The 23,043-nt window shown below is 32.3% G+C and overlaps 2 protein-coding genes across 2 annotated transcripts; both read left to right on the plus strand.

Moving 5' to 3' along the window:
- The first annotated feature begins 1,834 nt into the window (after positions 1 to 1,834).
- On the plus strand, positions 1,835 to 11,311 carry LOC134720666 (uncharacterized). The gene is made up of 8 exons (XM_063583068.1): positions 1,835 to 1,906; positions 2,776 to 2,969; positions 4,395 to 4,503; positions 6,350 to 6,481; positions 7,507 to 7,715; positions 8,328 to 8,625; positions 8,898 to 9,047; positions 11,138 to 11,311. Exons 1-8 carry the CDS (start codon positions 1,858 to 1,860, stop codon positions 11,215 to 11,217), a joined length of 1,221 nt encoding a protein of 406 aa, XP_063439138.1. The 5' UTR covers positions 1,835 to 1,857; the 3' UTR covers positions 11,218 to 11,311.
- A 4,370-nt stretch (positions 11,312 to 15,681) lies between these two features.
- Positions 15,682 to 20,225, plus strand: LOC134722293 (uncharacterized). Its single transcript, XM_063585903.1, has 3 exons — positions 15,682 to 15,752; positions 17,559 to 17,752; positions 20,109 to 20,225. The coding sequence occupies exons 1-3, from the start codon at positions 15,704 to 15,706 to the stop codon at positions 20,223 to 20,225; spliced, it is 360 nt and encodes a 119-aa protein (XP_063441973.1). The 5' UTR covers positions 15,682 to 15,703.
- Positions 20,226 to 23,043: the final 2,818 nt, after the last annotated feature.

Raw genomic sequence — 23,043 nt, forward strand, 5'->3', positions numbered from 1 at the left:
AACGGTTATGCCATAACGGTCAACCAACTCGTGATGGCGTCTGTAAAATTTACGAAAGGATGATTTCAACTTCACCATTTGGAACTCTTGGTTTAATAGCTTCCTTGTGAGCAGTAAACCTCTATCAAGAAAAGCATGATAGGAAATGCAAGCACGGGAATATCGTATCAAGTGGGAGATATATACCCCGTATGCAGGTGTATATAAAAGTTTTGAGAATATACTTTGGACTTAATAAAAATGAGTGTAATAGATTAAACTTGTACAACAATACGAAAATCTTTAAAAAAAATTAAAGATAGAAATTTTTTTTTAACTATGTTATGTAAGATAACTCTGGTTAAATCATTAATCTTATCCGACTATTACTTATGTTGCATCTGTAACCGAAATTGATAACGAATACCTAGCAAAATTTTAAAAAAATAATATATAGTTTTATATGGAATAATAAATCAGAAAAAATTAAAAGGGAGATAATAAGAAAAATTTACTATGCTGGCGGGCTTAAAATGAAAAACATAGATAAATATCTAGAAGCGATAAATATTAGTTGGGTAAAAAAACTCATCGATAACGAAGATCTATCACCAAATTAGAAAGTCTTACCAATATTTTATTTTGATAAATTTGGACAAGAATTTCTTATATTGAAAATAAATTTCAACAATATTAATTTGGGCTATAAACTCAGAGAACTAATTCCAAAATTTTACTTAAGAATAATCATATCATAGATAAATTCAAAATCTGAAAAAGAATCAGATCATCTATCATATAAACAAATTAGACTGCAGCTTATACGAGGCAATAAAAATATCAAATGAAACGGTAAATGTCTCTTTTTCAAATACTGGGTTAACAGTAAAATTCTATTTTTAAATGACATTATTGATAATAAAGGAAAATTCAATTAAAACATGATGTTAGATAAATTATCCTGTCATGCTAACTGGTTTCCGGAATATTCTAAATTAATGAAATCAATACCAAAAAACAGTGGTTACAAGAGCTAACTAAAGAACAATCAATAAAAGCAAAAGTTACTATTGACTCTGAATATAAATCTAAAGATAAAATATATAGAAACGATACAAGTTATTACAATATAAATGATTTAATAACAATTATTTTCTTTACAGTATACAAAGAATACTATTTATCCGAACAAAAAACAAAACAAATTAATATCTTTGAAATTTAAAAAAATATTTCTGAAATATTGACAAATAAAGAAGGCAAATATGAAAAGTTCCATAATCTGGTTGCAGCAAAAATTAGATTAATTTCATGAATTAGAATTTATAATACATCATGTTGTTTTATTTCTATTCAGTCACATACATGTCATTATTACTATGTGATAGATATATGATATGAATGTATTTTTTGTATATTTCTGACTAACATTCTCTTTAGCGTAATAAAGACATATACATGCAAATTTAAATGGTCTGAGACCAGTTTTGGGAGAGGTTATTAATAAGGAAGTAATGTTCATCCATCCTGTAGCAGGATTTGTAACTTGAGGCTCTGAAACATAATGTCAAATCCGTCTGCACAAAACAAAGCCACCATCTAGGTTTTATAAAAAAAAACCAGATAATTCTCGTTAGTTAATTTACATAGATATTTTATTTAATCAATAATGGTGCTTAGATTTTGAGCTATACCATCCTATGGAATTATAACTAAACATATCACATTAAACTATTAGAAAGATTCAATTGATTTAAGTACAATTCAACAAAACAGTGATATCATTAAAGCTGGCCTATTTCCGGAAAATCTCCTTTCGGTGCATTTCCAGAAAATCACCTTTCGATGCATTTAAATCACCGCAGGCTATGCTACAAAATGGAGTCTTTGTATCTTATTTATTGTGTGCTTAATTCATTGTTCAGTTGTGAGTATTCTATTTATATGTTCATCATATAATTTTCATGTATACCGGTATATAAAGTATAATCTTTCGGTTTTCTTTTGATTGTAAGTCAAAACTAATCACAGGACAAAAAAAAAACATCAATTGTTTCATCATTATTTTTCTAATTTTCAAATGGAAAATGACATGAATATATATTCTTCATTTTCTTGTGCATGTATGTGCAAATGTTTAACAACTACATACTAATATGATCAAATTGCTCATGAATAAGTAATGCAGTTTTATGTTATATTTGTTATTCTAATCGGATTTTGTCTAATGCTTAGTCCGTTTCTGTGTGTGTTACATTTTAATGTTGGGTCGTTGTTCTTCTCTTCTATTTAATGCGTTTCCCTCAGTTTTAGTTTGTTACCCCATTTTTGTTTTTTTGTCCATAGATTTACGAGTTTTGAACAGCGGTATATTACTGTTGCCTTTATTTATATTTCCATGAGAACGCTTAGGAGTACAAAAAAACATTTTAGATCATTTTAGAGGAACAAAATGACAGATTCACATCTAACGTTAAGAATTTGGAAAAATGAGTTGGTGTTTAGGAAAATAATATTTGGCCATAATTTTGTTTTAGTTTTTTTTCATCCATAAAATTACGACAATGCAAAGTGAGGCAAATACATTAATACTTATTTAGTTATAAGGCATTGTTGGTTAGGTAGCTTTATCTTATTTTAACGGATGATTTAGTATACCAGTTTTAAAATTATATTAAATTTAAAACACTACATGTGACAAGTTATTGCTGTTGAATATTGAATAAAATTTACCATTTGTTCTTCTGCACATTCTTGCATTTAGCACATAACCATGACATAAATATTATTTTACAGTGCTTTGTGTAAAGTCTGCTGATACAAAGTATATAGAGACCTCGATCCGGAATTATTTTTCTAATACCAGACATCACGATCCTGAATACAAAGAATATAAATATGCAGCCAAAGAGTATATTCATGGAGAATTCTTCAGACATGGACTAACCACTGAATACCATACATTTCAGGAACAATCTGTGACAAATACTGTGAGTTAAAATATAAAAGTGCAATACCACCATTGATTTTCCCCTATAAGTCTTGTTAAATTTGCACAAAAAATGGTGCACACTTTATCTTTGTTTTAAATAAAGATATAATTGGCATTAATAAAGTTTTATCCCTTCAAGTACTATAGAAAAATTTCCACATAACATTGCATTCCATATATAATAGCTACACTAAAAGTTAACCAATCAAATTTCCCTTTTTTTAACTTGTGTACTAGCTTTAGTAACCATGTAATCTCAAGTTTCTAAAATGTTCTATTGAACCCCCCCCCCCCCCCCCAAAAAAAAAAATAATGGTAATTATTTTTACACCAGATATATGTTTATGACCAATAGATATTTTACTGCAATGAAATTTAGGATTAATTACCTAAACAACTGTCAAATTCAAGGGAATATTTTTTTCGACTTATTTTCGTATGCAACCGGAGGAGACGTACTTTGCTTTGGTGGTATTACACCTAAAGGTTTGAAGAATAGAGGTTCGTGTTTATGTTGCAGAAAAAAGGAAGTAACGTCTATACTATAGATTATCGTTTCTCTGCTACACATGTTTTAATTTGGCAAATCTGTAAGACTCTTAAGTGCAATGGTGACGCTAAAACGCAATGGATATTCATTTGATTACATTCAATTTTAGCATTTCTACAATTTATGTTAAAGTTGCAAAATTACGTTTCATTTAAGAGTAGAAAAGTGAGATGGCCCACTTGAACTCGATTTAAGAATTAACTACGTCCAAATTTAATCTATCAGCTCTATCTGTGTTTGGAATTCCATGCTATGAAACTGCATGAAATTAAGTATAATTTTGTACTTTCTAATTAAATTCTTCCATAATTTATTTTTTTACCATGCAGTGTCATTGCAAATTGAGACAACTCTCACCAGAGAAAAGATTACATAAAAATTAAAATTTCAATGTAAAAGTACGCTCTTAAACAACGAGCAAGGCCCATAACGCACATTGAACCATAAAAGGCCCCGCAATGTCAAATGTAGAATGATACATACAAGTGACCTACCGACCTGATTTATCTACAAAACAATGCAGGAAAAACAAAGACGATCTTCAGTATTAACCACTAAATTACAGACTCCTGACTTTGACAGACATATGAAGAATGTGGCGGGTCTTAACATGTTTGTAAGAGCCAAACCCTTCCCTAGACCTAGAACAAACCTGAAAGAGTACAACATAAGAAAACTATAAAGTTCATTAGAAAAGGCCTAATTCATTGGACCGATACAAAGCAAACAGAAAACTGACAAAACAAACAAGACAAAAAGTAAAGATTTTATAGTAGTCGCATTTACTCAATGTTTTACCCTCTATATTGTGTCAAGTAAGAAAAAGTTGTAAATTAATTATGAATATTAATAAAATAAACGTACATTTTGTAGGAGAATTTTCAATCAGTAATTGGTATAGCAAAAGGCACTAACTTTGGAAAAGCAAATGACCTGATAATTGGACTAGGTGCACATTACGATACAGTAAACGAAACAAAAGGTAATATTTGATTCAGGTGGCTCGGGCTAATTGTTCATCTTGGATTTTTAAGAAGCAGATAACAATTGATCAAGATCTTTAATTGAATGTGCAAATTTTTAGAGTAGCATTTACTTTACATAACATTTATGGGTAAGACTTTTAATGTTTATACATGTATGTCTTTTATCATATTTAATGCTGTATTTAAAATAAAACGTTGTTTTATGAATTATTTTTCAACAACGCCAAATAAGAGGAGATTACTAAAATAAAAGGGGAAATAACTCATATTAAAGAATTTTTATAATCAAAAGTTTTGTGAATTTACCTATTTTAATGTGTGGCAAGAAAAAAGTCTGTTGATCCATTTTTTTTCTTATCAGAAAGAATATTAAAAGACCTATCTTCTGACGTTCGATTCTTTATATTTAATGCTGTAGTTTTCTGTTTATCACACAAAATTTAATTTTTCATGCATAATCTATACAAGAATCTAACAATATTCTGTAGCTTCAAAAAAAGTTCGGTTACCCGTATTTTTTATCATATTTTTGAAGAAAATAAAGCACGATCCATACTTCATATATACCCATTAATGACAAAAAAAAGGATACTTCCACAAGTGATTAGCACGAAACATACTTCATATATACACATTCATTAATGTCAAAAAGGATACTTCCTCAAGTGATAAGCACGATACATACTTCATATATACACCTTAATGACAAAAAAGGATACGTCCACAAGTAATAAGCACGATCCATACTTCATATAAACACCTTAATGACAAAAAAGGATACGTCCACAAGTAATAAGCACGATCCATACTTCATATAAACACCTTAATGACAAAAAAGGATACTTCCACAAGTGATAAGCACGATCCATACTTCATATATACACCTCAATGACAAAAAAGGATACTGCCACATGAGATTAGCTCGATACATATTGTAAACGGTGTATTAGACATTATCTTTCCTCCTATACATTTCTAGGAATATGATTGGTTAAAAGCGACCTCGTGGAGCCCGTGTATATTCAATATTAGGTAACTTCCACAATTGATTAGCTCTATACATATTTTTTAACAGTGTATTAGACATAACTAATCAATCAATATGTTAGCTAACACTTTACATTTGTTATCCCAGGGCGTGGGATCCTTTTATGGTTGATGTATTTCTCTCAGTTTCGGTTTGTGACATTGATCTGAACAACGAGATACTACTTTTGTCTTTATAGAGCCTATAATCATATTAAAGCAAGCTGACCTAGATAAATCAAATCGCACGGGTTTTTTACATACTTATTACTATATTTATTTTTATATCGGGTTCAATGACCGTTAGCAGTCTTCGGAGGTCAATATGATATTAAATAAGATGGCGTTTTGACTTTAACAAACATAAAATGCTGATACATATTATGCATTGAAAATTGTTTATTTCTTTAATTCAGACGTTTTATTATGTGGATATATGTGTTAGTATGTTATAAATCAAATGTGAACATAAATTTGACAGTTAATGTCCCTAGAAGAAGGTTCTTCTAATAATATTTTGAATAAAAACTAAAATTTTCTGTAATTTCCTTATGGTGTGAAATAAACCTTAGGGAAAATGGTCATATCTCTCTGATGTATTTTAATCTAATAAAAATTTATGGCGATTGCATTAAATACACGTTTAAATTTGTATAACAACGATGTTTAAAAATTAATCATCTTCTAGTAAATGTTTTGGTAACGAAAATATTATTCTCTGGGAACAAACGCATACAGATGAAACGGCGACTTGGCAAACCCCAAATATTCAAAAAGAGTCTAAATATCAATGTTAAACTATTTATATGTTCACAGGAGTTAATGATAATGGAGCAAGAGTTGCAGCCATGTTGGAAGCTGTTAGACAATTGACTGATAGGAATAAAAATGGTGTCAAAAGGAAAAATACAATCATTTTTGTAGCATTTGATTTGGAAGAATATGGATGTATGTATATTTTCTGTTTTCAGTCCATGTAAATGTAAATCCGTGTTATATAGGTTTTTGTTTTTTTATTTCAAACAAGTATCTCCCTAATTCTTCAGCTGGACAATTTAAATCACATGCCAAAAACATATACCATTACCAACCTGACTAACTAGTGCCTCTAATGTTGATTTTCTGTAAATTGCCACTTTTACTTTGAATAGAAAGTCAATATTGTGAGTTAAAACAAAGTTTTGTCTGGCATGTTTTCAACTTAGCTATGCCCGTTCTTCTAAGAGATCAAACTATATAACCAAAGTTCTCTACTTCTCTTATGTTTTTCCTCATAATGCAATATGAAAGCTATCCAGGAGTTTTATATTGGTAAAATTTCTAAGTTATGTGTCTTTGAGATGAAACATAGATATCATATCTGGGAACCAGTTCGGCACAAAACAAAACAAAATGTCTATGAATATTAAATTTCCCCCAAAAGAGGTGTATTTACAAAGTGCAACCTTTACTTACATTTATTTGAATAGAAATATTTGGAAAAACACCTTTTCTTATCACAATACTTTTTTTTCAGAATGATACCCTAATAGAAATCATTGCAAATCCTCTAATTGTTCTTGTACAGTTCATTTTACACCCCTACCCTTGTTTCATTTTTTTAATTATCAGCATTCAGTCCTTCCCTAACCCTTGACAGTGCTGTGACAGCACATAATGAGAGCAAACTGTACAAATTTGTTCGAAAGGGAACGACTTACACTCTGCACATTCAATAAGACTAACAAGCAAAACATATCGATCTTTATACTAGGTCAAAGACGTCAATCAATAAATTTTGAAATGCCGCACTTAAATTTACGAAGTTTTATCTCGGGAGGACTCGAAACGTATTATGTTATAATCTTCAGGATGTCAGTAGGTAGGCAGAAATAGCGGTTATAGGTGCAGTTGAAACAAAACCAAGTACATGAATTGGCCCCAAAGCTTTATGTCAGGATAGAATCAAATTGCCTTTCTTTTTTTTACCACAGCCTGCCGTGGAACGTCAGATTGCAAGCTCCCTGATGTCCCACTGGCTGGAAGCCGACATTTTCTTAAGGAATGGCTACCTCCATGGTTGATATTAAATTATGGTAATGCTGTTCCAGCAGTGATACATGGTGTAATTATATTGGACAGTATGATGAATTATAATACATCAGCTAGATCTCAGACGATTCCACTACAAATAGAAGACACGGTATGCTATACCAATAAATCATATAGGAAATAATAGAAAGTTTACATTACTGCCTTTAAAATTATTATTCATCTGTTTGTCCGTCCAATGAACAAATTGACACATGATCTGAAAACATGAGAGTTATTGCAAGACATTGTGTACGTATGTGTGCCACATCAAGTTGTCTAAACCATATGTCTTTTGTGGTTAATTGTTAAGCATTTACAAGTAACAGTTAAAATGTTGGTTTTCATTTTTTACGTCGGACTATGTATTTGGTTCAATATGACGCCTGTTTGCAGTGAGGTCTCAATTCCAACGAAGGGATAAAAAAATGTGACACGGAACAATTTGTGTGACTATCATACAAGTGAGAGGTTTAGCTAGCTATAAATTCAGATATAATCCAATTGCTTCTACATAAGAAAATGTTGGGTTTTAACAAGACTTTCGACAACTATCTCGTTTATCAATCAATCTATATATATGTAATGTGAATTATTCCATGTACAAAATTTACTGGTTGTGTCTTTATTTCCGGGGACAATTATATTTGTCATAAAGGTGACATAGATGTAAAGGGCCCATTGAAATAAAAAGGTGAAACAATTTCTTGATTTTTTTTTTCAGTTTGAAACAGCATTTCCAGAAGCCTATGCCAGTATAGCCTCTGACAATTTCCAAGGAGACTTTCTTAATCCGATATACCGAAAACCAACTAACGATTCATACTTAGCTGAAGAATTTCTTAAGTCTTGGGGAGAGCTGGGAAAAGCAAAATATGAAATCGAATCTCTACCTCTTACGTTTACAAAGTTCAGCGAAATACCATCATCTGACGAAAAAAACATCCTTATCAACTTCATGCGAAGTGATCATGGAAATTTCTTGGAAAGTGATTTACCATCCATCTGGTTGACGGACTCAGGTAATGTGCTATTGTAGAATTAATTTAAAATATATTTTACAGCTACATTAATATCACCTTCAATGTGTTATTCTTGTTAGTTTAGTACCTTGTATTTGTTCTCAGAATGGACACCGTACACTTTGAATATAACATGTATGAAATACAAAATACAAAATTCAGCAACTCAGTTTCTGTAAGATGCAAACTAGCATTTGAATAATTTTAAGAAAGAAGATGTTAATTTTGACTTATATTGAAAATATCTAACGTCATTTCATTTGTTTTTGCAGCCGATTCTCGGGGTGATATGATACAATGTTATCATAAGGAATTTGATAATCTACAAGTGATGCTGACCGATGAGAATATTAATTTCCTTGGAAAAACTGTTGATGCTATCGTTACGACGATACATAAACTTTCAGAACCATCGGGATCTGGTTTGTACATTTACTATTTCTTCGTTATTGAATTTCGTATTTTTTCATAATCTCTGTATCACTTTGTAAATTTGTTAATTTATTGTTTATTGATTTCTACGTGTGGTTTAACAACTTGAGGTTTCTATACTACATTAACTGCAGTATGCTGCTTCTGAGGTACTTAGTAGTAAGGTTGTTTTCACTATAAATGTGAGGCGGCAAGGCAGCTACATGGCGGTCAACCGGGATTTCCCCAATCTTAAAAAATAGACCAAAAATCCATAATTAGAAGTATAAGTACTTCCATATAAGGTCATGATACCGTAAATTACTTTTAAGGACATTTTGATTACTTATAGGGATTATGAGGCAAACGTTTACAGTTTGTTGTATCATATTTCAACCGATGAAAGACCAGAATTACTAAGTATCTATACAAATAAGGATGTTAATCCCCTTTACACAAATACGCGCGTTTGACGTATTAAATTACAATCCGGGTACCTTTGGTAACTATCTACATATTGTCTAGAATTATCATTTTTAGTTTAGTTTCTTTGTGTATATCTCTTTCATATTCATTTGATAAAATTTACTGTTTGCAATAGCATGAATTGTTCTATATAATAAGAATGTTCTTATCCCGGGCATAAAAACAATGCCGGATTTTGCGAAACCTTTTCAACTTTTGATCTTCAGTGCTGTACAACTTTGTACTTTTTTTCACTTTCGATCTTTTATATCTGGGCGTCACTGGTGAGTCTTGTGTGGACAAGGCGCGTTTTTGGCGTATTGAATTTTAAACCTGATGCTTTTTGTTATCTATTAATCATGTTTTTCTGTGTCTAATATGTTCTCCTATTTATTTGTATTGTAGTCCTGTAATATTATGTTGTCATTTCAATGTTATATTTAACTTTGCCATTAAAGTGCGAGGTTTGGCATGCCTTAAAACCAGGTTCAACCCACCACTTTTATTCCCCTTTAAAAGTGTCCTCTACCAAGTCAGGAAGATGGTCATTGTTATAATATTGTTCGTTTCTCTTTGTGTTGCATTTTAACGTTGAGTCGTTTGTGTTTTCTCTTATTTTTGAGATATTGAGATAAGACGTGGCACGGTACCTGTCTATCCCAAATTCATGTATTTGGTTTTCATGTTACATTTGTTATTCTCATGGTGTTTTGTCTGATGATTGGTCTGTTTCTGTGTGTGTTGCGTTTCGGTGTTGTGTCGTTGTTCTCTTATATTTAATGCGTTTCGCTCGGTTTTGGTTTGTTACCCCGATTTTGTTTTTTGTCCATGGATTTATGAGTTTCGAACAGCGGTATACTACTGTTGCCTTTATTTATACTTTATTGACTATGATTGATTTGGTCTTTAGGGCAAGAGGGCACCAATTATTGAAGCAATGTAAATTATTCAATCATTTTGTTATGATCTAGTTATAATACAAAACATTATTAGGAAAATATATGTGTCTAATAAAAAAAAGAAGATGTGGCATGTTTTCCAATAAGAAAACACTTAACAAAGACCAAATGACACTGAAATTAAAAATATAGGTTACCGTACGGACTTAGCAAAGCCATACCGCATAGTCAGCTATAAAAGGCCCCGAAATGACAAATGTGAACCAAATGAAACGAACAAACTAACGGCCGAATATATGTCCACAAATGAACGAAAAACAATTATGAATCACATCAACAAACGACAACCAACTTGCATTCATAACAGGTTTTATTTATAAAGATAAATAAAAAGTGGCCTACGATAGCAAGGTTGCATTTCTATCGTATTAGGCGAACTGAAAATGACCACGACATAAAAAAAGAAGAGAAACACCAACAAAAGACATCCAAATCTACAAAACACTACATAGGAACTTCCCAAATGAAGAAACAAAACCCTAAGGGGGAACTCATGTGCAGTAAGCAGTTGCTATTAAAAAACTAGATCTTTTAGTTTACTAGACAATATCACAACAAAGGATCTTACAGATTTGTGACAGAGTAAATATTTCGCTAGAGTCATTGCAACTGTTAATTAGATGAAAGTGTTATAATTTAAACTGTCCTTTACTCATATCTTGCAAATGTTATTTCAGGGAAAAGTGATGCAAGTCGATGCAACCAACAGACTTTACTGACCATACTTACTTACAATATATATACGAAAATGATGTAGCTATTTTAGAACAAAGTGATGTTATGTAGTAGAAACTAAAAAAACAAAGGCTATTCCACATTTTCAAAGGTCTGCAATATAAAACCGAAATCAAAATTTAATAAATATAAAATGTCATTATGATTTTATAAAATTATACAAATGTTATAAACTGTTTACAATAAAATCAATATATACCATTCAGTAATTCAGTAAAAAGTGTTTGTGCATTGTACTCAATTGACACTGGTAAATATGTCCTTACTATTCACAGTTACGATCATTCAGAAATATTCCGAAACGGCATATCCAAGAAGTGGTGTTAATCCGACGTAGATACTGAAAAAATCAAAAGAGTTATTTGTGAATTTACAATCTCAATCATTCAAACATTGTACCAACATTAAAACCTTTGATTTTTCATCTCTTTATACCACAATTCCAAAAACTAAACTTATAGCTCGACTTAAAGAACTCGTCAGCTGATGTTTCTATGACAAAAAGGGCACTCGACGTTTTAAATATCTAGTTTTTGGGCTTGAAGTCAGCTTTCTTTGTGCAAAATCATAAAGAGTCAAGGATAAAATATACCAACGAGAATATTACTGCCAAGCTGGACTTTTTAAGTGACAACATATTTGTTAAATTTGGAGGTTTGGTCTTTCAACAGACTATTGGGTTCCCAAAGGGTACCCATTGCGCTCCTCTACATGCAGATTTGTTTTTATATTCATATGAAGCAGAATTTATCCAAGGGCTTGTACAGAAAGGAGAAAGAAGTTAGTCAAGTGTTTTAATTCCACCTTTCGGTATATTGATGATGTACTGTCTCTTAAAACTATTAGATTTAGTGATCACTTACATTCAATATATCCAAGTGAACTTGAAATTATAGGTACTATCGATACAGATAAATCTACTTCATATTTAGACCTTTTTCTCGAAATGAAATAACTACTGATGGTAGGTTGAATATAGTCAACTTCCAATTTCTGTGTAGCAACATCCCAGCGGCACCAGCATCTGGAGTTTATGTGTCTCAATTGATACGTTACTCTAGAGCTAGCTCAAACTACTTTGATTTTGTTGAACGAGAAATACTACTTTCTCAAAAGTTGCTAAGACAGGGCTGTGAATCAATCAAATCAAGGTCATCACTAAAGAAATGTTACGGTCACCATCATGAGCTGATTGGCCGTTATGACAAAAGTGTGTCAGAAATCATATCTTATATTCTCCCTCAGTCATAATAACCCTCCATCACAACCGAACTGAACTAAAATATAACACGACGGGTGCCGTATACGGTGCAGGAAATGCTTACCCTTCCGGAGCACCTTATTTCACTCCCGGTTTTTTGGTGGATTTCTTTTTTTTTTCTTAATTATTATTTATAACTATTGATGTAAATGTCCTTTGGTTTTGTGAGTCTTTGTGTCCTTTGTTTTGATTATTATTGTCTATACAGACACATTATTTAGTATGGCGTTCATTATCACTGAACTACTATATATTTGTTTAGGGACCAGCTGAAGGACGCCTCCGGGTGCGGGAATTTCTCGTTGCATTGAATACCTGTTGGTGACCTCCTGCTGTTGTCTGCTCTATGGTCGGGTTGCTGTCTCTTTGGCACATTCCCCATTTCCATTCTCAATTTTACATTCTTATTGTATTATACGCCAACATTGTAATAGAATCGGACATCTTTATAACAAGTGACATATTCCTGATTTGGAACAGGATATTTTAAAACAAGTGGTGGGTAACCTGGTTTTATGGATAGCCAAACTTCTTATCTAGCAATTTAAAAAAAATATCGCCAAAACGACCACACTTCGTCACAGAATGTGTTTGAGCGAGGATGTAAGCAATGACATTGTGTGTACTGCAGTTAAGTAAGGTACAACGCACAAGACATGACAAAAAAAACAAAGGACAACTTTTACTTAGGATAGGTGCATTAAGAATGTGGCGTGGTAGAACATGTTTGTTACGCCTCGGTCACACCTTACCGGATAAGACGAACGGACGCCTAACGGATGAAAATAAAAGTTGTCCTTTGACAAAATTGTTATCCGTTGTTGGAAGTCCGTTGATGTACTGACCAACTAAAACGGACGCTTAACGAATGCATAACGGACATGCAACGGATATGCAATGGACGAGCAACGGAGAAGTACCGGACAGAACGGAGGTCGAGCGTACATCATACGGACGAGTACTGCAAAAAACGGACGCCTACCGGAAGCGTACCGGATAAAACGGATGAACAAGATATAGGAAAAAAATTAAAGGCGACAATAATAATACATGTAAATCGCATCAATAGTAAAAATGTTCTGTGTAACTGGTTTTGGTTTGTTCTTCAAAATGCTGCTAAAGAGCAGTGACCTGAATAACAGCTGCTTGATTGTGAAGATGTGCCTTTATTCTAAGATCGATTATGAATAATAAGAATTCATGACCCTTAAAAAATCTAATTTGCATTTCTTACGAGAAATTTTCGATTGGCATTTATCCGTTTCAGATCCGTTCATCATCCGTTTCATCCGTTATACGTCCGGTAGAAGTCCGTTTCACATTCGTTCAACATTCGTTAGTCGTCCGTTACAAGTCCGTTGGTGGATTTATCTGCCAGACCTCCAACGGATGTATAACGGACACGTAACGGATACAAAACGGAAACGAAACGGACGAGTAACGTACAAAACGGACGCCTAACGGACGTCCAATGGACATTTTATCCGTTGGACGTCCGTTCAAAGTTTTGAACATGCTCAAAATTTTCCACCGGAAAAAACGGACGACGAGGAATAAAACGTACGCTTAACGGACATGCAACGGATATGGACGGACGCCTAACGGCTAAGAACGGATGTCTAACGGACATGAACGGATTAAAAAAAAGTTATCCGTTAGGCGTCCGTTTGAGCTTTCCGGTAAGGTGTGACCGATGCTTTAGGTTTTAAATGTTTAATTAAATACATTAAATACTAGTGTCTGAGCAGAAAGTTGATATTCAAGTACACTAGTATTCCACATTCCAAACTTAAAGACAAATTTAAAAGGGTTGGTATTACTTTGCTTCATACAAAAGAATGGCCAACGTACATACAAGTATCTTGTCTTATGGAGGGATAAATCCTACTTTGTAAAGAATCACTCTGATTCAAACAAAAAATTCTCTGAAACCGATATTATCAAGATGCTTGATTTCTTGATTGACAACATATTTGTTACGTTCGGAGGATGTGTTTTTCAACAGACTGTCGGCATCCCAATGGGAACAAACTGTGCCCCTCTACTTGCTGACTTGTTTCTTTATTATTATGAGGCTGACTTCATGCAGGAACTTCTTAGGAAGAAAGATAAGAAGTTAGCAATATCCTTTAACTCTACTTTCCGCTATATAGATGACGTTCTTTCACTAAACAATTCAAAATTTGGTGACTATGTGGAACGCATCTATCCCATCGAATTGGAGATAAAGGATACTTCAGATACAGTTAAGTCGGCTTCATATCTTGACTTACATCTAGAAATTGACAATGAGGGTCGGTTGAGGCAAAACTTTACGACAAAAGAGATGATTTCAGCTTTCCAATTGTGAACTTTCCATTTCTTAGTAGCAACATTCAAGCAGCACCTGCATACGGGGTATATATCTACCAATTGATACGATATTCCCGTGCTTGCATTTCCTATCATGATTTTCTTGATAGAGGGTTACTGCTCACAAGGAAGCTATTAAACCAAGAGTTCCAAATGGTGAAGTTGAAATCTTCCCTTCGTAAATTTTACGGACGCCATCACGAGTTGGTTGACCGTTATGGAATAACCGTTTCACAAATGATATCGGATATGTTCCTTACGTCGTAACTAAAATCCCCTTCCCTTTCATGAATTTGACCTACCGTATTAGACTATTTACCGGATTTGTAATCACATAAGCAACACGACGGGTGCTGCATGTGGAGCAGGATATGCTTACCCTTCCGGAGCACCTGAGATCACCCCTAGTTTTTGTTGGGGTTCGTGTTGTTTATTCTTTAGTTTTCTATGTTGTATCATGTGTACTATTGTTTTTCTGTTTGTCTTTTTCATTTTTAACCATGGCGTTGTCAGTTTGTTTTAAATTTATGAGTTTGACTGTCCCTTTGATATCTTTCGTCCCTCTTTCATTCATCCTGTAGCGGGATTTGTAACTGGAGGCTCTGCGACATAATGTCAAATCCGTCTGCACAAAACAAAGCCACCATTTAGGTTTTATACAAAAACAGATAATTCTCGTTAGTTAAATTACATAGATATTTTTATTTAACCAATAATGGTTCTCAAATTGCGAGTTATACCAGCAAATGAATTATTACTAAACAAATCACATTAAACGTAAGAAAAAATCAATTGATAAAAATATTATCTAACAAAAAAGTGATATCATTAAAGCTGGCCTATTTCCGGAAAATCTCGAACCTTACATTTAAATCACCAAAGGCTTTGCTACAAAATGGCGTCTTTATATCTTATTTATTGTTTGCTTAATTCATTGTTCAGTTGTAAGTATTCTATTTATATGTATATCATATAATTTTCACGTATACAGGTATTTACAGTATATTATTCCGGTTTTCTTATAATTATAAGTCAAGACTCTACTGACACAGCTATCTCATACATGTAATTTTATTCCTTACAGTTAGATTAAGTAACGCTTTGTAGAACTAACAAGTTTGTTTTATATTTACCAATTGATAATTGATCACAAATAGAAAACAGACACTAGTTTGATTTTTACCTCCGAATATTTACCATCCTATACAATCCATAAACCCCATTATGATTGTATATTTGATAAAAGGTCTATTTAATAATTCTATATAATCATATCTCTATTTTCTACGACGTATATCTGAACAGTAAGATATTTAAAGAAACTTTCCAACTTCGTACTTTATTTAGTAAGATATTTAAAGAATTCTCCAACTTCCTGCTTGATTTAATCATATTAACCTTTTTGATTCGAACGTCACTGTTGCGTTCAAAATTTTAATCCTGATATTCATGATAAGTTTATTTATAGGATAAGGCCCTCGTCTTATCTTGTATCAATAGTTTGGAGTCAAATGAAAACTAACTCATGCACAGATTGATTGATTGATGGTTGCTTTACGCCGCATGAGTACAAAAATGTTATATCGCGGCGACTCATATATAGAAGATCCATATGTCTATTTTGATATTGTTTTACTTTCAGTATTTCATATTTGCCACTCTGTTGAATCAGAACTGATCGTGAACAAGCTAAAATAACCAAAAAAGTAGGTCGTATTCGGCAGGACAAGACAAAAAATCAGCCAGCATAACAGGCATATTTCTTTTGGGTTTCTTTCCCAGAAATAGATTTTCACACCTTGTCTTTCACGAAATTTGTCAGACCTTTTTAACCCATGAAACTTTCAACTTCGTGCTTTGTTTTGCCTTTTTGAGGTTTTTTTACCATCCTCACTTCTATGTCTTTTAAAGACGTTAAGTGTATTTGTCGTACACTATTTCAATTAGGGTATCTATGGTAAGTTCATTCTTGAAGGGTTTTACTGTAAAAGTTCACTGTACTGTAAAGCTCTCGAAACTTCAAATATTGAATATGCTTGTTATCCTCCTTGGCTGTCGTATAAGTCACCTAATTGAACAACTGATAGTAATCCCATATTTAGAACATTTGCGACAGGTTCAAGAACGTATCGACAATGTTTTACCTCAGATATTGCAATTTAATACAAAGTGTTTGGTGATATGAAAGATGAAGATCAAACATTTAAGTTTATTATTGAATGAAACCATCAATGTTGAAATTAGTTGATATTAGTATTAGTATTCTCACCCTTCTTGGTTTTGATAATTCTGCTACAGGTTTAAAACTGAAAAAAATAAACATTTATAAAAAAAAAAGAGTTGAGTCTTCCATGCATACTAACAAACCGTAATCATATTTACGTCATTGCACTTATTTTTTGTCTTCCATTTTAACACTTACTCTGATGTCCGTTTCTTGGTTTTAAATGATTTGAATTACTACAAAAAATCTCCTTAGATAGAAGGTAAAACAAGAAGAAACTAATGTTTGAAAGACGACTTTGAAAATATTTGTGAAAAGTAAATAAGTGGATACATCATGCATTGAATTGTTTTTAATTTTACATGATTGATTTTATTCTTCATTTTTTGTTGATTTTATAATTGCACTATTAATCCCTAATGTAACTTTAAAAAGGGCATTTAAAACAATCCTTAGTCGAAATTAGTTTTATACTTCTATACTTTGTACCAGTAAATTGCAAATCATTAATATTCCATTTTCTCAGGTTATTGTGTAAATTCAGCTAACACACAGTATATGAAAGATTCGATAAAGAATTATTTTTCTGATACCCGACACCACGATCCTAAATTCAGAGCGTATAAGTATGCTGCAAAAGAATATATTTACAACGAGTTTCACAAGTTTGGACTAAGAACTGAATACCATACATTTCAGGAGACATCTGTTTCTCCTACTGTAAGTTTATATGTGTAAATATCTGTTTTGTTATTTACCAAATAGAGCGTTTTAGAATCTAAAGGACGATTGGTAATTTCATTGTTCGTGCCCCAAAGTGAAAATAACGTTACGTCATTGGTTGAATTTCCATTGTTTATAACGTTTTAAACCAATCAAAACGCTTTGGGATACGCTTTTGAAAATATTTCCCAGGATGCATTAGATTCTGAAACGGTAAATTAATAAATGATATGGTTGTGTTCAAAACAAACATGAAACCAAAAATGAAATTATCATTAACAAGCACTGTTAGTCTAAATGTAGATTCAACCCATTATGTGTAGCTCTTGTGCTGAGTTATCTATAACAATGATATTGTCGTTCCTAGTCAAGAATTTTCCTTGAAAAAAATAAATTTCTTAAATCTAATGATATAACTATCTTTTGACAGTATTCAGACAAATATATTTATTCAAAATAATTTCTTTTCTAAATATACAAATGCACTATTTTTTCACGAGCGTAACTTAAAAGTTTTGGGCTGGTCCAGGAAATAAATGGGATCTATCATTATTTCGAGCTAGCCTTGTGTGGACATGAAAACGAACGATATAAAATGGGTCAAAGGCTCTTATATTCAAACACTTTATAACATATTGTTTATTAGAAACATACTTTTGCCTTGCGAGAGTCAACCTACGAATCGTGAACGAATTGTCACAACCGTTTTTTTATAACGTGCAGAGAGCACTCTCTCTACAAAAAGCAGCGGATTTGACGTCATCATATTCTACTTGGACATTGAGGCGTATCCATATGTCCCGCGCAGTCGGACAGACGCACGTGGGGGTAACTTCGATATTTTTGTGGTAGGTTGTGTCATTTTGCCTCAAAAAACGTACCCATTTTAATATAGTTATAAAGTATAAAAATTTAAGAAAGAATGACCTATACTTATATACAATATTTTGAATATGACCCATGCTTATATAAGCACTAACTCATTATCACTCATAATTCATAAATATACCAGCTACCCATAAGTTTTTTTTATATATGAATTGACATCATTTGGTGCACATATGTATATTTTATCGTTATAAATCCGCATGGATTGTTGGATTGGTGTGTAGAATATACCCAAAATCAATATACAGTTATCAAACGTAAATGCATTTTAATATAGGATGACATTAAAAAGGAGAGTCATTTTTATATTATCAGGATCTGCTTAACCTTCCGGAGCACCTGATATCCCCCATAGTTTTTGGTGGGGTTCGTGTTGTTTATTCTTTAGTTTTCTATGTTGTATCATGTGTACTATTGTTTTTCTGTTTGTCTTTTTAATTTTTAGCCATGGCGTTGTCAGTTTGTTTTAGATTTATGAGTTTGACTGTCCCTTTGGTATCTTTCGTCCCTCCTTTATATAAAATCACGCAAAATTATGACCCATATTTTTGGCACATCCCCGAATACCCAATAATAGGAAGTTGACCCCCCGTGAACAGACGAGCCTCTTTATCATTGATTTTATATATCATAAAATCATTTAGACCAGAAAAACCACAGCATCAAAACAATGGCACGTAAAACATGGTAAAGAAAGAATCATACAAAATCATAAACCGTATTAAGATTTTAAATCGAAATTTTCTTAAAAAAGAAACCGGGAACAATTTCTCGAATACACTTTTCAATCATGTTTATATGTTTCCAACTGAATCGTCAACGGCGCCTGAAATAAACTTATGAACATGTTATTTTAAAAAGACCTTAATCGGCGTCAATTGAAACCTAATTTTTGTTTAGCTATTAACATTAACTTGACTTTCTAAACTGTCCAAAATTTTTAATATTAATCTTCGGTAAACCTTTAAAGGCTGCTCAGATACAAATCTTGCGGTACAGAAATCAATATTATAGTTATTGCATATAGTTTACATTTTCAACATCGATCGAGTAGATAAATTCATCATAGATACCAGGACTAAATTTTGTGTATACGCCAGACGCGCGTTTCGTCTTCAAAAGACTCATCAGTGATGCTCGAATCAAAAAAGTTAAAAAGGCAAAACAAAGTACGAAGTTGAAGAGCATTGAGGACCAAAATTCCTAAAAGTTTTGCCAAATACAGCTAAGTTAATTGATGCCTGAGGTAGAAAAGACTTAGTTTTTCAAATGTTCAAAATTTTGTAAACAGTTAATTTATAAATATAACCATATCAATGATATAAAATGAATTGAAAATACCTGAACACGAGATCATAATTTAAAAGCATTGACTACGAACCTTAGAAGAATTTTATCGAACAAGGTAACCAATGCAATTAGAAATTTGAAATTATGTTTATTCATTGCAGCTGTTCTATTTCAGGATTATTTCCAAACTGTTATTGGTATACTAAGGGGTACAAACTTTGGAACAGTACACGACCGAATTATAGGACTAGGTGCACACTATGACACGGTTAATACCACCAAAGGTAACTAGAAGAAAACAGCAGATTTATTTGAATAAATACGTTGATTTAATCTCGGTATATATCATTATACAAATAACTAGATGAGGTATGATTGCAAGCTGTTGTCGTATTCTGAATTTGATAGAGGGCTTAAGTCTAGAAGTATTGACAGCCAGTACATGTTTCGGTTGTTTGTCATATTTTTCAAAAGATTTATCATGAAAAATAGAAATCTGACATTAGAAACAACGATTGAATTTAAGGTATTCTACAAAATCAGATATCAATATCTACTGATTTTCTAATTTAACACATTTTAAAAAATGTAGTTATATAAAGTCATGTTTATATCTTTGCTATTGAATATCTTAATGTTTTCTTTTGTGTCCAATTGCATATTGTTTGATAGCCAGTCCAAGTTATATGCATGCTCGAGTTGTTGAGACAAGTAATTCCCTTATATAAGGTGGTATAAAAGTAATTTCCGGTCATCAATTACTCAATGTAACCGCTGTGAGTTCCAAGTTTGATGCTTTGACCAGGTCAGGAATATGACATTTGTTATCCATTTGTTTAATATGATTGAGCTTTTGATTTTACCTTTTCATTGAGGACTTTCCTTTTTACTTTTTTCATTCTTTTATTCAAAATCGTGAATCGCGCTGAAAAAAGTCCCTGCGTCCGTCTTTCAGTCGGGTTTTATATGCTTTGTCTGCAATTCCATTTCGTGAAGAAATAGTGTGCATATTATTAAAATGTGTATTTGCGATGAATTAAAAAAAAATCAATTTAAAGCAAAATTTTTAATTGTTGCATCTAAATGATGAAAATGGAGCAATCTTTGTTTAAACGGGAATCTTATTTAAATGGCACTAATTAGCAGTCGGAAACCAGGTTGAAATAGAACAAAAGAATCGAAGCTCTCTATTAGAGAAGGCGATAAATGTTTACTGTACTGTTTACTATAGTGACAATTTTTTTAAAAGTTATTCTAATATGACGTGCTTCTTTAGCTTTGTAAAGAAACCATACTTTATTATCCAATAAAATTAGTTTGCACATGCGTATATTGACTACGGCAGAAAAATGAATTTCGTCAAAATGGTATGCATTTAATGTATTTCCTTAAATTAAAACACTTTCAAACACTAAAATGATACACATTTTGTTACTAATACTTTAACAATGACAACAATGTGTTACAATTCGTAATTGAAAATAGTTGACCTAAATACAGCAACGTCCATGTTGGCTGTTCTAACTTCAAAACCCCTCCCCCTCTCCTGTTAAAAGGCATGTCATTGTATATTAATTTCATTGAAACATATGTTCCGACGATAAAATATAAAATAAAGAATAGGTTACTTTTACTGTTGTACTGAAATGACAAAATTGTTTCATATTTCTGATAAAATGGATTGACTCTAGCAGGGAATCGAACCCCATTCTCCTATAAAAACAAATAGGCGTAATTACCAATATACCACCAAGGTTTCCAATCCATTTTACAAATGCAACAAGATTGTCACCCAGTATTAATTTTAATCTCATGTATAAATACAGCATTTGAAATCGTCAGATGCACAAAGGCGTGCCCTTTGATCAACTTTAAAAGGTGTAGCCACCGCAAGTATAAATGGATTTCTGTCAAAGGCCCCTCCTGCCAAGTCTCGAATGTCAGCACAACTTTATCAAGAAATCCTCTATCAGATATGAACATATTTACCAATGCTACAATATTAACCGGCGGAATATTTACAATTAATTTAGTAAATAAAGACCTACCCGATTCTCCTTGTGCGTCCACCACCATTGACGACTGACTTGAAAATGTGCGTGTCAGAAATTGACCTCAAAGGAAAAGACTGTTGAAATATAACTTTTCTGTTATATTGTGACACAAATATTGTTTTAGTTAATAAATTTATTTATTAATATCTGTTTCAATTTTGAATTTTAGAAATTTATACAACTTTGCCAAATTAAACTGGTATGAACTAGTTGGATAAAAATCGACAGGAAGGTTGATGGAAGAGCCTACACAAATACCGTACACTTTATACACAGCGAACATAGATATTACCGTAATTGTCCTAATCAGAATCGAAATAATTGATGCCAGCTATACTTTATTGTAGTTTTAACATGGGTAGGCATTATATTCGTGTTATTTTAGCCCTCGCTATCGCTCTGGCAAAAATAATCACGAATATAATGCCTGCCCATGTTAAAACTACAATAAAGTATAGCTGGCATCAATTATTTCTTAAATAGAAACAAACAAAACTGCAATTTTCTTTTCAATTACGAGGTGTTTTATTTCAAAAACACCATTTGCATAAGTTTTTAATTTATCTAGTACATAGATAAGCAGAACAATAGATATCAAGTCGACGACATGGGTATCTTTCAAGTTGGATGACGAAAATGCATAACCTCCGATTTTTTTGAAAAAATTACCAAGGACGGAAAACATATCAATCTATTAGTTCAGTAATTTTCGTGTCTGCCCTTCCATTATGTGAATGAAGAAAAAATTCCAAAAAATAGGTAACAATTGTAACGAAAAGAGAAAATCGAGTGCACCTTTTTATGTGAGGGCGTGTTTGAGTTGAGTATTTTGTCTTGATATCGTTCAAAGTAAGAATATTTCATACATCGTCTCGCTTCAGATTGTATCATTTTTATATATGAAAGCTACAGGTTGACTTTATAACACAAAAAAATAACAGTACTAAAAGATGAAATATATGGGTCAAGTGAAATACCTATCTAATGAGTCACAAAAACAGGGAAGGCGTGTTCGAATAGCTATTTTTTTACTGAAAGTACTTGACGACAGTCTTA

This window comes from Mytilus trossulus, chromosome 6 (genome assembly GCF_036588685.1).
Source record: "Mytilus trossulus isolate FHL-02 chromosome 6, PNRI_Mtr1.1.1.hap1, whole genome shotgun sequence".
Classification (NCBI taxonomy): domain Eukaryota; kingdom Metazoa; phylum Mollusca; class Bivalvia; order Mytilida; family Mytilidae; genus Mytilus; species Mytilus trossulus.

What these genes read in the sequence shown, in the direction of transcription:
- LOC134720666 (XM_063583068.1), top strand. Translation starts at nt 1,858, where the DNA reads ATGGAGTCTTTGTATCTTATTTATTGTGTGCTTAATTCATTGTTCAGT. An exon ending in AACAATCTGTGACAAATACT is followed by an intron (nt 2,970 to 4,394) that starts GTGAGTTAAAAT and finishes TACATTTTGTAG; the next exon opens with GAGAATTTTCAATCAGTAAT. An exon ending in TTCAGAACCATCGGGATCTG is followed by an intron (nt 9,048 to 11,137) that starts GTTTGTACATTT and finishes ATGTTATTTCAG; the next exon opens with GGAAAAGTGATGCAAGTCGA.
- LOC134722293 (XM_063585903.1), top strand. Translation starts at nt 15,704, where the DNA reads ATGGCGTCTTTATATCTTATTTATTGTTTGCTTAATTCATTGTTCAGT. An exon ending in GCTTAATTCATTGTTCAGTT is followed by an intron (nt 15,753 to 17,558) that starts GTAAGTATTCTA and finishes CCATTTTCTCAG; the next exon opens with GTTATTGTGTAAATTCAGCT. An exon ending in AGACATCTGTTTCTCCTACT is followed by an intron (nt 17,753 to 20,108) that starts GTAAGTTTATAT and finishes GTTCTATTTCAG; the next exon opens with GATTATTTCCAAACTGTTAT.